The following is a 14,866-nucleotide window of genomic DNA, read 5'->3' as shown; positions in this document are numbered from 1 at the left end:
GAACCCGTGTCCCCAGCATCGGCAGGCGGACTCTCAACCACTGCGCCACCAGGGAAGCCCATCTCTTCCCCCTTTTTTATGCCACCAAGATAACCACTCATACAAAGTTTTTGTTTATCCTTCCCATGCATGTGTATTATATATATATATATATCTCTATAAATCATATATATTACTGTTTTTGTCTCTTTAAAAAAGTATATAATTTCATACCGTACACGTGTTTTTGCTGCCTGTTCTTTTCCTTTAATAGTAAGGCTTAAGATCTACCTAGTGGATTCATCTTAACTGCTCTTTACTTTGAATATACTTTCTTCTATTTATTGATAAGTATTTAGGTTCAGTCTACTTTTTACTGAACTATGATTTTCAGTATTTTCAATGACAGTCTATAACTGATAGTGCATGTGTTTGAAAATGTCTTGATTTCACCTTACTCTTGAATGATAGATTAGCTGGAATTATAGAATTCTATAGAATTCTATAGAGTTATAGATTGACTGCCATTTTTCCTTAGCACTTTGCTAATACTGCTTTGCTCTTGTTAGGCTTTTATCATTGTTGAGAAGTCTGCTATCAGTTAAATTATAATTTCTTTGTATTTTTTTTCTTCTAGTTGCTTTTGAGATCTTTTCCTTAGCTGTGGAGTTCTGCAGTTTCATTACAATGTAACTTTGTATACACTTTTTTTTTTAATGTATCTTTTTTAGCATGCTTCAGTTTGAAAACTCATGTCTGCCTTCACTTCTGGATAATTCTCAGTCATTATTGTTTCCCTTATCCTTGCTGTTCTCTCCAAGTGGAACTCTCAGTAGATCGTGTTAGATCTTCTTATTTTACCCTCTGTGTCATTTGAGCCCTCTTTTATATTTTATCTTTTTTTGTTTTGTTTGGATAGAATTCCTCAGTACTGTCATTCAGTACACTAATTCTTTGCTCAACGATGTCTAATTTGCTTTTTAAAAATTGTGGTAAAATACACATAACATAAAATTTACCATTTTAACCATTTTTAAGTTTTTGGTGGCATTAAGTACATTGACATTGTGCAATCATCAACAATATCCATCTCTAGAACTTTTTCATCTTCCTAAATTGAAACTCTGTACCCATCAAAAAATAACTCTCTATTCCTCCAACCCCCCCAGATCCTGACAACCGCCATTCTACTTTCTGAATTTGACTATTCTAGGTACCTCATACTTGTGGAAGCATGTAATTGTCTTTTTTGTGTCTGGTTTATATCACTTAGCATCCATGTTTAGTATATATCTGAGTTGCATTCCATTTTAAGGAGGAATATACAAATATATATTCACATATACCTGCTTGAGTTTCTGCTTTCAGTTTTTTGGGTGCATATCCAGAGTAGAATTTGTGCTAATTTTGATGATACAGAGTCATTACTTACATGCAGGTGCATCACTGTATTGATAAGAAAAATCCCACACATATGTTGTCCTCCCCCTCACCCAGAAATTTAAGTCTGTTTTGATTTGAATTTTCTCTTTGTCAAACCTCAGTAAGCAAAATGCAGACACCTTAGGATAAGTTTATGGTGTTGTTTATTTCCTTTATGTCTGTTATTATGAACAACTTTAAAAGATTATGGTTGTCTCAGTAGTTTGGTTATTTAATTTGTCAAGACCACTCTTGTTGGCTGAAAGAAATGTAATAGGTATCTCATGCAAACTCAAAAACTGTTAGTTAAGAGAATCTTTTTTTGTCTTCTACTGGTTAAAAGAAAAGTTTCAGTGACATAAGTACTAAAATTGGATTTGAATTATAAACAGAAGAAAGAGGAATGCTTTGGAAAAATCACTGTCACTAATTATAAAAAACTTTTTGTATTATTTTGCAGGAATGTTTAGGTGTCCATAATGTCAGTAAACCTGTGTCTTCCCTCTGTAATGGAATTCATTTTCTACTTCACCCCAAAGTTCTGTATGAAATCTCTGCGTTTGGTGTTCAAGAGCCCCAGAATGAGGTATGGCATGTTAGAAGGAAGTACAAAAGACTACTCTGATTCTTTAGATACTCCGCTAAATCAAGATAATATTCTCATGTCACAGGTGGTATGATGAGAAACTAAAAAGAAACTTGTCTTTGATGGATGGGTTCAGTTAAGTTGTTTAACTAAAAAGAAATGTTAGGGCTTCCCTGGTGGCGCAGTGGTTGCGCGTCCGCCTGCCGATGCAGGGGAACCGGGTTCGCGCCCCGGTCTGGGAGGATCCCACATGCCGCGGAGCGGCTGGGCCCGTGAGTCATGGCAGCTGGGCCTGCGCGTCCGGAGCCTGTGCTCCGCAACGGAGGGGCCGCAGCAGAGGGAGGCCCGCATACCACAAAAAAAAAAAAAAAAAAAAAAAAAAAGAAATGTTAAAAAAAATGAGGCTCAAAATACAGGACATACTTGTTCTCAGAGAATTCAGATCAAACTGTTAAGTTTTTCATGTCAGATGTAGGAATGATGCAGTAGTTATAATAAGCAGAGTATTTCCTTAAGGAACATTTTTATTCAATGGAAAAATATACTTTAAAGGTTAAAAAAAAAAGGAAATCATTAAGGGGGAAGGACTGGTTGAGAACAGCATGTAAGATGATGCTGTGGAAATAGGAACGTTTGAAGGAAGAGATGCTAATTACCTTTCCAGATTTTATGAAATATTACAGGTATGTAAGATGACTTAACGGGCCACCTCCTCTTGGATTGTTTCCCCCGTCTTGTCGAGCAGGTGAATGCCACTGCCAAGGCCATCCTGATGCATCTGCTGCAGGGCCGACTGAGGATGACAGCACTGACCTGGAACAAGTTTATCGAGTCTCTGTGTCCTGTCATCCCAGTGCTACAGGTACTCTGTGCTCACCCGCTTACGCTACCGTTTCTCTTTGGTGAGTGTGATTGATTTAAACGCACGCAAGCAGTAGAACCATCATGCTGTGGGAGAAATGAAGTCAAGCCACGAAGGCGCTGTGGATAAGGGAACAGGAAGTGGGCGGCTGTCTTGTTTCTGGCAGAAGGCTACAGCAGGCTAGCGAATTTGTCTGTGTACACCGGGTGGGAGGTTAAGAAGTGAGGCGCAGGCATTGACTGTGAAAAATATAGCTCAGCCTTATAGAAAGGCTTTTAGGCAAAGCTAACAGTGCTTTCTAAACAGACTTTATGTAATGAAACTGGCTTCATGAATTCTATGTGTGCATATTTGGATTAGCCTGATACTTTGATTAATGAGCTCTTAGAAACAAAGCTTTTTTAGCAGTCCTTCTGGGCTTAGGTAAAGGAGGGAGGGAAGTGCAGGGCCTTCCCTCCCTTGCATGAGAAGGTGGAGATGGAGACACCGTGACAGGAGCAGTCCTCTTAGAAGAGAGAGCCCGGGCCTCAGGCCCTGCCGCTTGCACAGCTCAGTTCCTTGCAGGTGCACTGGCAGCACCCCACCTTTGTAGTGAGGGGACAGGTCCGAAGATCTGAGAGGGGCCTCATCGGGGGCGGTGCCACTACTAGGATCTTGGAAAGTAGGAAAATTAGCAGGTGTCAGGAGGGTTGGCATATTTTCCTGAAGTTCTCCAGTATTATTTTTTAAATACAGTTGTACGTAGGCTTCTTGCCTCACGTAGGTTATTTTGAAAAGTCATATTCAACTGAATTGAAAGAAATTTGTGAGTTGCCTGACAGGTCAACACAGTTCTTATTTCAAGTTAAAAAATTAAACAGTATGTGCATACAATCAAATGGTCATTTCTCTTTTTACGAAATCTGTTAGGGCTATGCTGACACAGAGGATCCTTTGGGTAACTGCATTCTCCTCCTAAGCAAAGCGAGTTCTGAGGCTGGTGAAGGCATTCTCCCCTGTACCACCTGGTTAAAGTCCATACTACGGCTCCTGCTGGTGAAGAAGCCATCGTAAGTACAGCAGAGTCTACTGAATGTGAAAGATGAATGGGAATGTTCTAGGAAAGGGTAGTAATTGTATCAAACAGTATAGAACCAAAGGAGGTAAAGGAAAATGATTCTCTTACTAGACAGAGACGGGGAGCTAATGGCTGAAACTAACCCGGTAAAGGTCTTTTGGACACTTTCTAAGACGCTCTGTCCATCCTCCAGCCTTGCTGTCAGATCAGCCTGTGTTACTGCATCGCTCCCCTCAGTGCTGTTCATAGTGCTGCTGCGGGCAGGGTGGAGAGGCGTGGAGAGAAACAGATTGCAAAAACCACAGGGCATTCGCATTGTCTTCTTTCGTTAGAAATTGTTAGTCTCCTGGAGTGCAACTTTTCTAATTAAATACTTGTTCTGAAAATTAAAGTTTTTCATGAAAGTGTAGTGGACCAGTTGCCTCATATACCAGGGTATGCATGTATTTTAATCTTGTTTAGCTTGTCCTCTTATTTGGGAAACTGAAAAAGTGTCCTTTCCTCTACCATTAGTGTAAGTGTCATTTTAACTAAAAGAAAAGAAGGAGAGAAAGATTGTCTTCCTTCCCTCTCTGTCAGTGCAACATGAATCTTGTGTTACTCTCTTTAGGTGACAGTGGTTAGATTTTCTCTCACTGAGAGGAGAAAAAAAGCTTAGAGTAAAGATGGGTAAGCAGTGATGAAGAGAAAGTGTCGGTTGAAAAGGCTAGGAGAAACAGATGTTCTTTTGACAATGGGATAATTTTGTTTTCCCCATACTTACATCAGGATAATGCAGTGGCTTATTTATAAACAGATGATCAGACTAAAAATTAAGGAAGTAGGTGAAATAAACTAAAATGTTAAGAGAATGGAAGGAGGAAAGTCAGAGGAGATTGTAAGGGCACATGCATCGTGCAGAGAGGAGAGTTGTGGGTGATGCAGGAAGCAGAGGGGCAGACGGAGTTAGTGTGTTTGTGCTCCTAGGGGATTGGCTTCTGCAAATGTTCCCGTTGACCCTGGGCAGTGTCTTTATTAATGTGCTAGTGTAGTATTCCCTACCCCAAATTTGGTGATGTAACACAATAGGTGTATATTTTTGGTCCACCTTTGGGGGCCCAAAGTCTCCAGGTAAACAAAAACACTCTTATCAGGCAGGACATTCTAAGGTCTTAGAGATCCTCTCCCAGGAGCCAAGGGCAAGGCCAGACCTCTCTCTGGGTAAGGTAATTCTCAATTACACAGAACTTAAAGCAGTCTAAATTACATATTTGTTTTCATCGTTTGACTAGTTCTACCCCATCTCACCAGACCATAAACTCCATTAGGCCGGAACCCCATCCACTGGCTAATCTTTACATCCTCAGAGCTTCACTGAGTACCTTGGGCATAAATATGCTCAAAATGTATTTGTTGAAAGAAATAAGTATAGAGAAATAATCGCACCATGGTGCTCATGCTAAACCTAAAAAAAAAGGCTAAATTTATCTACCAGGGGAGGAGGTGCATTAAGAACATGCTCTCCATATCCCACTCTAGGCTTTTGCCTGGGGGCGGTGGCTGTCTCTCCACTGACGACCCGAGATGGTGACACAGAGAGTGCTGGCACAAAGGAGGAGCATCGTGTGGGTGTCTGGCTGTCTGAGCTTTCATGAGGTCCCAGCAGATGGGAGAGGGAGGTTTGCCTGACTCCCACACCATCTTGGAGTAAATATTTGCCCTCCAAAGATGATATCTCTTAGTAATACAGTAAAGTCCCGCTTTCTCTAGATTTGGCAAGCACTTGAGAGCCGTGGTAGGCAATGGAACCTAGCAGCGCGCAGCACAGACACGGCGCTGCCCTTCCAGAGCTGGGCGTGCAGTTGAGAAGGGAGACCTTACCACTTAGGCTTTATTATTAACTGTGGCACAGCGAGATCAGTGTTATGATGGGGGACTTCAGGGGGGCAGGACACAGCCTTTGCTGTGGTAGGGATGCCTCCCCGCCTGTGCAGGTTTTAATCGTAGTCTCACAAGTAGTACCTAAAACCTGGAACTTGTATTACTGCTTAAAATTTGCCCAGCGTCCATGTAGTTCCAGAACCGGTCTCAGTAACTCATTGCTGTGCGTCCATTCAATGGTTTTTCTGTTGTTCCATTTCATTGTCTCATGCGTGCAGTATTTAACTTTTTCTTGTCATCTTCTACCTCCCCACTCAGTGCTCAACTGACCTTGATGCTAATCCATTCCAGATAAAATAGAATTTTGATGGGAACCAAAAGTATTTGTATTTTCATATCTGAGGGGATCTATTTCACCCCCAATGTCTCGCTTTAGCTGTTAGTATGATTACTCTCCTGGAGGTTCGACCTGTTGTTTGGGCTCTGCTCATGGGTCTGTGATAGTTTTTACGATGGAGATACATCACTAGCCTTGGAGTCAGGAGCTAGGATTTTTAATTTGCAGACCGACTTACTGGAGCTGAGGTGATACTGACGGTGAAGTTCGCAGTCTCAGTGAGTCTGCACCTTCACTTGTAATTATTGATTATTCCTTATTTCTGCTGCTATTCATAAATGTAAAATGCAGGAATAACTGTGGTGATACACTAGGTATTTTAATAGAAAAGGTAAAATGTCATCAGTGATGTCAGTATAAGCATAGCTAATTATTGTGTTGATTTGTAATAATTCTTTGTGTTATGGGCCTTTATAATTTCTATACATTTGTATATTACAAAATGTTGACTTAAAGACTTTGTTTCTTCAGGGTCCGGGTGCTGGCCTTAAAGCTTTTAGCAAGTCACCTTACAAGGGAAGAGGGGGCGGATACCAAGCGCCCTTCAATCGATGCCAGAGTTCTCTCCAGAGTCACTAATTTATTTATTGTGAAAAAGCCTATTGAACTCAAATTGGATGACAGAAGAGAACTGATTATTAAGGTGATCATAACTTTCAAGTTTATTTATTCATAACTGTGTGGTTATTTGATATATTTTATGTTACATTTTTCAATTTGTGTTATGTACGGGAGAGGGAGAGAAATGGTGGCTTCACCTGTGGTTTTTCCTGCCTAGTGTGAAGTTGTGTCCTGGCTTTTTCTGGCTCCTGGATACATTTATTTACTGAACAAATATTTCTTGAGTGCCTACTATATGCCAGCCATCGTGTCCCTTTTCATTCAGAATATATGCTGGAAATGCAAATTAATTTGAATAGTATCTTAAATACAACATAAGGCTAATCTAGTGGAAAGAAATTCTCTGATGACTCTTAAAAACAAACATCACTGGCATAAAATTATTCTTTTTCTTCTGTTGGAAATTGCCTGTAATACTAAAAAAGAAAATATTATGATGATAAAATTTTCAGCCTCTTCATTACAGGAATAATAACATAGACGGCAAGGGCAATTTCTTTTAAATGTTACAGTGGTTCTGAGATTTTTTTTGTTAATCTCTTTTCTAAATCTTTGGCTTTTTCCCCCTCTTAAGAGGTGTAGCCTTCATCTCACTGTCTGTCCAGAACTGCAGCCAAATCATTGCGGACTGATGTAGGATCAGATAAAGCAAGCTGTCCGTTATCTTCATTGCTCATTCCTGTGTTTTATAGCTTCTCCTGTGACTCCAAGGGTGCAGTCTGGCAGTTTTCTTTAAGTTTGGACCAGCCCCCAAGGCCTGTGGTAGAGCCACATACAACACAATGAATTTTTTAAAACAGGGAAACACATTCGGTGTTCTTCTAACCTAAGTGTTCGGGGCCGTCTGATGGCCCTGGCAGGAGGATTGGAGAAGCTTCCATGGGCCACGTACCAGGTCCTGTTGGGGAATTCCTGCGTACTGAGCCACTGGCATCACTACTGCGCCCTGTGTGTCGCATGGAGGAAGGTGGAGTGGAGTTCTAGAACTCTCTTTCCTGAGTCCGCATGAGAGCTGCAGGTGGCAGTGGGTGGGGAGAAAGGAGGGGTGTGCTCTCGGTCCTTTTCTCCCCACTTTCCTGTTGTGTTTTTTGCCTCCTCAGACTGTCCCGGCAGGAAGTGACGGTCAGGGACTGCTGTTGGGGGACTTGGTCAGAGTGATGGGCAGCAAGCCCCAGAGAGCCGTCCGCTTCAGGGTCCCTAAGAGGGGGAAGCGGAGGGGGCCGAGGGAACTCCAGCGGAGCAGCAGAGAGATCCCAAGTCACGTGTCTGGGGTTGCTGTTCTCAGGCCAGCCTGGAACTACCTGTAGTGATGCTGTGTGACTTGGATGGTTAATGGGTCATGAATGGCTTCCTAGTGGAAATGTACGTTAAGAGGAGAGGCTTATTTGACATGATGGATCTTTGTTTTAGATCCTAACTCCCTCTCTGACCTAGCACATCATTGTTGCAAGTGTAAAAATATCAGTTACTTAAATAAGTTGGCCTTCGAGCTTTTGTTTTTATAGCTGTAGACTTTTACTGGAGAATTGGAAGTAGATGAAAAAAAAATTTTTTTTTTTTCAGTTGGAGACTGTTGAAAAGGTATATGACATCTTTATCTCAGACGATATTGATCTTATTTTGAGAAAGTCAGCCGCAGAACAGTTAGCTGTGATTATGCAAGGTAATGTCTTTTAAGGAAAATGCTGCTGAGAATGGAATTTTAGATTGCTGTGTGTAGTACTGGGGGTTGGCAAACTATGGTTTGTAGACCAGTCTGGCCTGTGGCCTGTTTTTCTTTTGCAGCCTTCAAGTTAAGGATGGTTTTTACATTTTTAACAAAGAATATGCGACAAAGGCCATATGCGGCTAGCAAAAAGCCCAACACATTTACTATCTAGTTCCTTAAAGAAAAAGTTTGCTGACCCCTGGTCTAGATTATTGTTGTTTGACCTGTGGAATGTCATTTGATAAAATTATCTTTCTTCTGAAATGTTGATATAATTCTGACAGTAAATTGCTTGTTCCTTTCTCAGTTTACCTAGTATATGATATTTCAGTTTGTTCCATCTTGCTTAGAGAAATCAATCAAATTGTACTTTGTAGGTAGGTAAGATAAAAATAATGCACTGTAACTATGTATTTTCTTTAAAAGTTTATTTTTAAAAACGACTAGTAAAATTTACTCTTAGATTTGTTTGTAGTGTTGTTATTCTTTGAGTTTTTAATTTTTTCCTATATGTGATGTATGGAATTTATCTTTAATGTTTGAGAGAAGTAATTTTGCATTTACATAAAAATATTTTTTTTAACTTGGAAGGTGGGGTATGATGGATATTCCCATCCTGACATTAGTGGAAACTGGGATGAGAGAGTAATTTGAAAGATCATTTTCAACATATTTGTGCTTTTAATAACAATAATAGAGACTACAGAAAATAAGGCTCAAGCAAATGTGGAGAGCCTTGGCTAAGAAGATTAAAGAAAACTTTTAGAGGGTATTCTTTAGGTATTGTTTAACATTTTAAAGATAAAGCTTATAATTTTGGTATGCACTATATTGGAGGGTATTGGAAACTAACCTTTTTAAAGTGGCAGCTAAAGGTAGTTACAGTGAAAACTACAAATTAAATAACAACTTTATATTTGTACGTCTTTCTCAATGAGAATGTAGGAGTACAAACTATGAAAATTTGTCTGCAAGTTGTGAAATACTTGTCACTAATCTATAAGCAACTAGAGTTTTTGGTGCTACTGATATCATGTGTGTGTGTGTGTATGTGTGTGTCTTAGTCTGTTTGGCCTGCTATAACAGAACATCATAGACTGGGTGGCTTATAAACAATAGAAATTTATTCTCACAGTTCTGGAGGCTGGAAGTCCAAGATTAAGGCGCCACAGATTCAGTGTCTGGTGAGGGCCTGCTTCTTGGTTTATAGGTGGCTGTCTTCTCCCTGTGTCCTCACATGGAGAAGGGGCAACAAAGCTCTCCTCTTTTTATAAGGACATTGATCTCATTCAGGAGGGCTCCACCCTCATGACCTCATCACCTCCCAAAGGCCCCACCTCCACATACAACCGCACTGGGGATTAGGTTTCAAACATGTGAGTTCTGTGGGGACATGAACATTTAGGCTGCGGCAGTGTACACACACCCACACACCCACGCCCACACACACACCCACACCTACACACACCCACCCCCCCCCCCCACACACACACACGTGTATGTTTATTAAAAAAGAGGTCATATTCTCTAGAAATATGTAGAGTATGTTACAGACCCTTTCTTTTTATATTTGCTATTAACAGTTTGAGGTTAAAGATCTTGTATTAATATTGATAGAAAAATGCAAGTCATATTTACACATTAACCTGTGGAGAATTCTAAACATTTTGAGATGATGGATTTGGAAAAGAGAAGAAATGTCCATGAAAGAACAGAAAATAATTTTCCATGTACAAATAAAAGTGTTCATTTGTATACTTAAAATTCTAGTCCTTTTCAGAATCTGAGCTAGTTCATTTAATTATTCTTCTTAAATAGTTTTTTTTATATTACAGAAGTAAGATGTGCTTGTTACTTAAAAGTTTTCAAATTGTTCAGATGTGTATAAAGTAAAAAGTTTAAAGTGTCATCCTCTAATTTTCAACACTAGGTGTAATTATTTTTAAAAGTTTGAAAGTTGTGTGGCTGTCTGTTCTATTTTTAAAACTATAGAAAATGTTCTTTAACTTTTAGTAACTTTTTTTTTGGTCTACAGATATTAAAATGCATGCTGTGGTGAAAAAATTATGCTTAACTGACAAGATAATTGAGTATTTAAATAAATGTGTGAGTCAGGATGGTGAGGTAAGACATATTTTTACAGATTGTTTTTTTTATCAATTAAATTTGAAATGAATTCAACTGGATTTGGATGAGTACTTGGAGTTTCAGTCTTGAGTAACATCCACTACCTTGTTCATTTTTTTTAATTTTTAAAAGTGAGGTCTCTAAAGGAAAACCTTAAAATTTCTATTAGATGTATAAGCAGAAGTATATACAAAACGTACTTTCAGTGGAAAATCTGAATATTTGCATTTTAGTTTCACACAATTTTGATGAAAAAGCATGACATTTAGAATAAGACGATGTTATAGTATATTTTATCTCACCTTAGAATTGATAAAAATAAATAACTGTGTTTTCCCCTGCTGTCCAGGTAGTAGAGTGTCTAGTACAGCCAAGCCTCACGCTCCTGAGGAAGGTCCTCTGTGCTGACCCAGTCCTGCGTGTTTCCCTCTCCCAACAACCTTCTCTCTTGACCCTGCTGTTCAGAGGTAAATAAAATACATTATGACAGTGATGAGAGCAATCTTCAGCTTTGACTGTTTATTCTTTAACTGTAGGTAACATTTACTTCCCTCTTTACTAACACAATAACAAAGTTTATTAGTGAATATGCCACTGAAAAAACCCATCGCAGTGGAAAATGTTTAACACTTTTGTGGGCATTTTCTTAAAATCCTGTTACAGAGTAGACCTTAGGGCTGAGAAGGGCTGAAGCCTCTAATTGCTCTCTGCACCTTGATGTAGCTGTCGTTTGGTGCTCAGATGGTCAGTTCTTACCTGTAGAGAGAGAGAGCGCCGCAGCTGCTGTCACTGTTGCCTCTTTCCAGTGTCTGTTTCCTCATTCTTGTTTTGTTTGTGCCTTTAGATCTGACGCTTTGCTGTTATAACTGATTATGTCCTTAAACTGGCATTTAGAGTGTATAGACTCAACTTGTGGGCAGTGGGAACTAGACCATCCTGAATGACTCTGAACATTAACTTATTACATTTTATAAAGTGTGTTTTTTTTTTTAACCTTTTTCAGTTTGGTTGTAATTGAGTATTTAGGTGGAAAAATTCCATGTTATTTTTTTCTCTTTTTTTTCCTCTTCTGACTGTTCTCAATAGAGAGCTTGGTAACATTCTGTGCTATTTTCTTTCCTAGAAATGTAGGCCATTGCTTTTAAATATTCTACAAGAGACATCTTGATCAAATGTCTCAATATGCTTAACCTTGTCAATTATCAGGCATGTAAGAGATTAATGATATTTATGTTCAAAATATTATGAGTCATTTTATTTTAGCATTTTCTTCTAATGGCTTCTGCTTGCCAAGTGAATAGGACACAGTTTAAGTAACATTGATAAAGGTTCAAACCAGGTAAAGTTCTAAAGAGAGTCAATGTGTTCAGCTTCATAAATTTTGAATAGTGTAAAATTTTGAAATGTAAAATTTTATAAGTTTTTTTATAGATTGATGTGGAAAAGTAGCAGTTATGGATCTCTAGTTTTCTTTTGTCTTGTTAATAATTGTCTTCCTGTTAACCTCATTCAGTAGAATTTAGTTCCTAGTTTACCTTTTCATTTATAATTTTGATTTAAATTATTCAAGCAATCAATTAATTATGAGCACCAACTAGATTCAAAGGCATTTTCTAAGGCAACATAATCTGTACCCTTTTAATACTTTTTTGACCTCATGGATGTTTCCAAAAATTACTTAAGTGAGCCTGAAAATGAATTATAATATCTCTCATTAATGAATTTAGGGCAAAATTAGTTTTTTAACTAGGTACTCAACAAGGAAAATTAATTCCTCAGCAAACATTTATTGAGTGCATACTATGTGTTAGGCCAGTAGTGTCTGTATCCTCCAAACCTACCAGATCAGAAACTCTGTTTTAACAAGCCCTGCAGAGATTTGCATAGATTTGAAAGTTGAGAGCCACTGTTTTAATGATGTCAGTTTATCTGGGTTAACATCGCATTTCTCTGAGAATGGCATCTCTTCTTTTCGAGTTAAGATATTTTAAATTTGAAGTTCATTCTTTCTAGAGGTAAAAATATTTTATAAAGTTATGCTGCTTCTTATTTACAGTTTCCTTGATATTTCATGAAGATTGTACCGTCGTGACTGAAGTTGGAGCATTATTTTGTCTTCTGTTATTTGATGAAGTATCAAGAATGGATATGTGGTGAGCTATAAGAATTTTAAAAGGTTTTTACTCCGAATTGTCTGTCTGAGTTTCTGATGCAGTCTTATAGCAGTGCATGGAAATTTCTGACTTAGGAAGCTTATGCTTTCTGTGGTATATATACATGGTATGATTTTTGGTTTGAGTAGCAGTATTATGCACATTGGCTCAAAAAGTCACCCTGAACTTTTATTGTTGAACATTACTAAGTACAAAATTTGGTAATTACTATAATAAGTTTTATCAAAACGTTTTTTGGTATATACTCTCAATTTTGTGTGTTTTTTCTTTTCTTTCTTGTTTTTTTTTTTTGTGGTACGCGGGCCTCTCACTGTTGTGGCCCCTCCCGCTGTGGAGCACCGGCTCCGGACGTGCAGGCTCAGCGGCCATGGCTCACGGGCCCAGCCGCCCCGCGGCATGTGGGATCTTCCTGGACCGGGGCACGAACCCATATCCCCTGCATCGGCAGGCGGACTCTCAACCACTGCCCCACCAGGGAAGCCCCTGTGTGTTTTTTCTTTAAGATTTAATTTAAACAACCCTTGGGGAAGATGTTTAGGATGTAATATCTGATTAACACTGACCCTGAGCAGGATCAGTGGGAGAGAGGCGCAGAGCCAGCCTGCCAGTACAGCGTCTGCGTTGTATGAATTATTTATTATATGGACTTCTTACAGAAAAGCCTAATTTGCTCTTCAAAAGCAAATCCGGGTAGTAGCACCATGTTATAACTATACTAAATGATAGAACCAAATGCAACTCTTGTTTTGAGTTTCAGTCAAGGAAGCGAAGCAAGTTGTGTTTCTTAGACAAAACGATGGTCTACTCAGTTGTTTCTTTCCTTTTGTGTTTCTTTTGTGAAATAGGTCTGATAATCTTTCCAATAAACCTTCTTCACCATCAGTCTTCAGTTTGCCTGTTTCAGTTTCTAGAAGGTAAAGAATTTATTTCTTTGATTTTCTCAAAGATAAAATACTGTTACAGAAAGGGAAATCAAAATCTATGATTTGTTAAAGTTTTCATCTAGCATTTCATCACATGACTTGTAATGCTTTAATCTTTCCTTCACGGTGGTGCTTCTGAAAGTTCACTAAGCGTACATCCCTGTCGCCAAGTTTTTATTTTGATATTGTTCAGGTGTACACAAAACTTGAAAGAACTATATAGTGAACACTTGCATACCCTTCAGCCTAGATTCAGCAACTGTTAACACATGGGCCTGCTTTTCTGTCTTTCTCTCTGTCTCTCAATACATTTATTTATTTTTACATAATCTTTTTCCCCAACCCATTTAAATATAAGTTTCAGACATAATTTTACTTCCCTCCCAATTATTCCAGCATGTACCTCCTTAAATTAAGGACATTATCCTATATAACCACTGTACCGTGAATGGTCACATCTAAGAAAATTAAAAATAATTCTGTAACATGATCCAGTTTCTCCAATTATATCCCAGATATCTTCTGTAGATTTTTTTTTTTTTAATGCAGGATCCAGTCAAGGTCATGAATTGCATTTGGTTTTCATGTTTCTCTAGACTGTTTAAAAAGTAAATTGTTTTCATTGAAGTATAAGATACATAAAGTTTACAAATCCTGAATTTTTCCACATAAATACACCCATGTAACTAACATGTAGATTAAGGTACAAAGTATCACTAGCATGCCAGAAACCACATTTGTCCTTCCTTATTACCTTCCAGCACCCACAAAGATAATTCTATTTTCATTTCTGTTATTATACATTGTTCTTGAACTTTATAAAGTATATTCTTGCATTTGCCTTCTTTTGCTCAATTTGGGGAGATTTGTCCGTGTCATTGCATGAAGCAGTATTTGATTTATTTTCATTTTTGTGTAGTATTCTGTGTAAGAATATACAGCCATGTAGTTACCATTCTATCACTGTTGGACATTTGGTTTGTTTTCTGTTTGGGGCTATTATGAATAATGACCGCTAAGAATATTCTTGAACACATATGGATCAGAGGATATGTATATGTTTAGCTTTAGTAGATGCTACCAAGCAGTATTCCAGAGTGGTGTACTGGTTTACATTCCTGCAGCAGTGTAGTGGTCCCAGATGCTGCAC

At 38.5% G+C, this 14,866-nt stretch overlaps 1 protein-coding gene across 8 annotated transcripts in view; it reads left to right on the top strand.

The window, feature by feature from the left end:
* Window positions 1–14,866, top strand: part of RTTN (rotatin) — a 181,620-nt gene that overhangs the window by 36,478 nt on the left and 130,276 nt on the right. For all 8 annotated transcript variants that reach the window (XM_028480194.2, XM_028480196.2, XM_028480195.2 and 5 more), the window contains 9 exons: window positions 1,862–1,987; window positions 2,733–2,849; window positions 3,759–3,898; window positions 6,635–6,806; window positions 8,348–8,447; window positions 10,528–10,616; window positions 10,969–11,086; window positions 12,676–12,772; window positions 13,639–13,707. In XM_028480194.2, coding sequence (XP_028335995.1) covers window positions 1,862–1,987; window positions 2,733–2,849; window positions 3,759–3,898; window positions 6,635–6,806; window positions 8,348–8,447; window positions 10,528–10,616; window positions 10,969–11,086; window positions 12,676–12,772; window positions 13,639–13,707 — 1,028 coding nt within the window. The remainder of the gene's footprint in view (window positions 1–1,861; window positions 1,988–2,732; window positions 2,850–3,758; window positions 3,899–6,634; window positions 6,807–8,347; window positions 8,448–10,527; window positions 10,617–10,968; window positions 11,087–12,675; window positions 12,773–13,638; window positions 13,708–14,866) is intronic.

Source organism: Physeter macrocephalus, chromosome 19 (assembly GCF_002837175.3).
Source record: "Physeter macrocephalus isolate SW-GA chromosome 19, ASM283717v5, whole genome shotgun sequence".
Taxonomy (NCBI): domain Eukaryota; kingdom Metazoa; phylum Chordata; class Mammalia; order Artiodactyla; family Physeteridae; genus Physeter; species Physeter macrocephalus.
The sequence above is the reverse complement of the archived record's forward strand: the minus strand, read 5'-3'. Positions and strand labels throughout refer to the sequence as shown.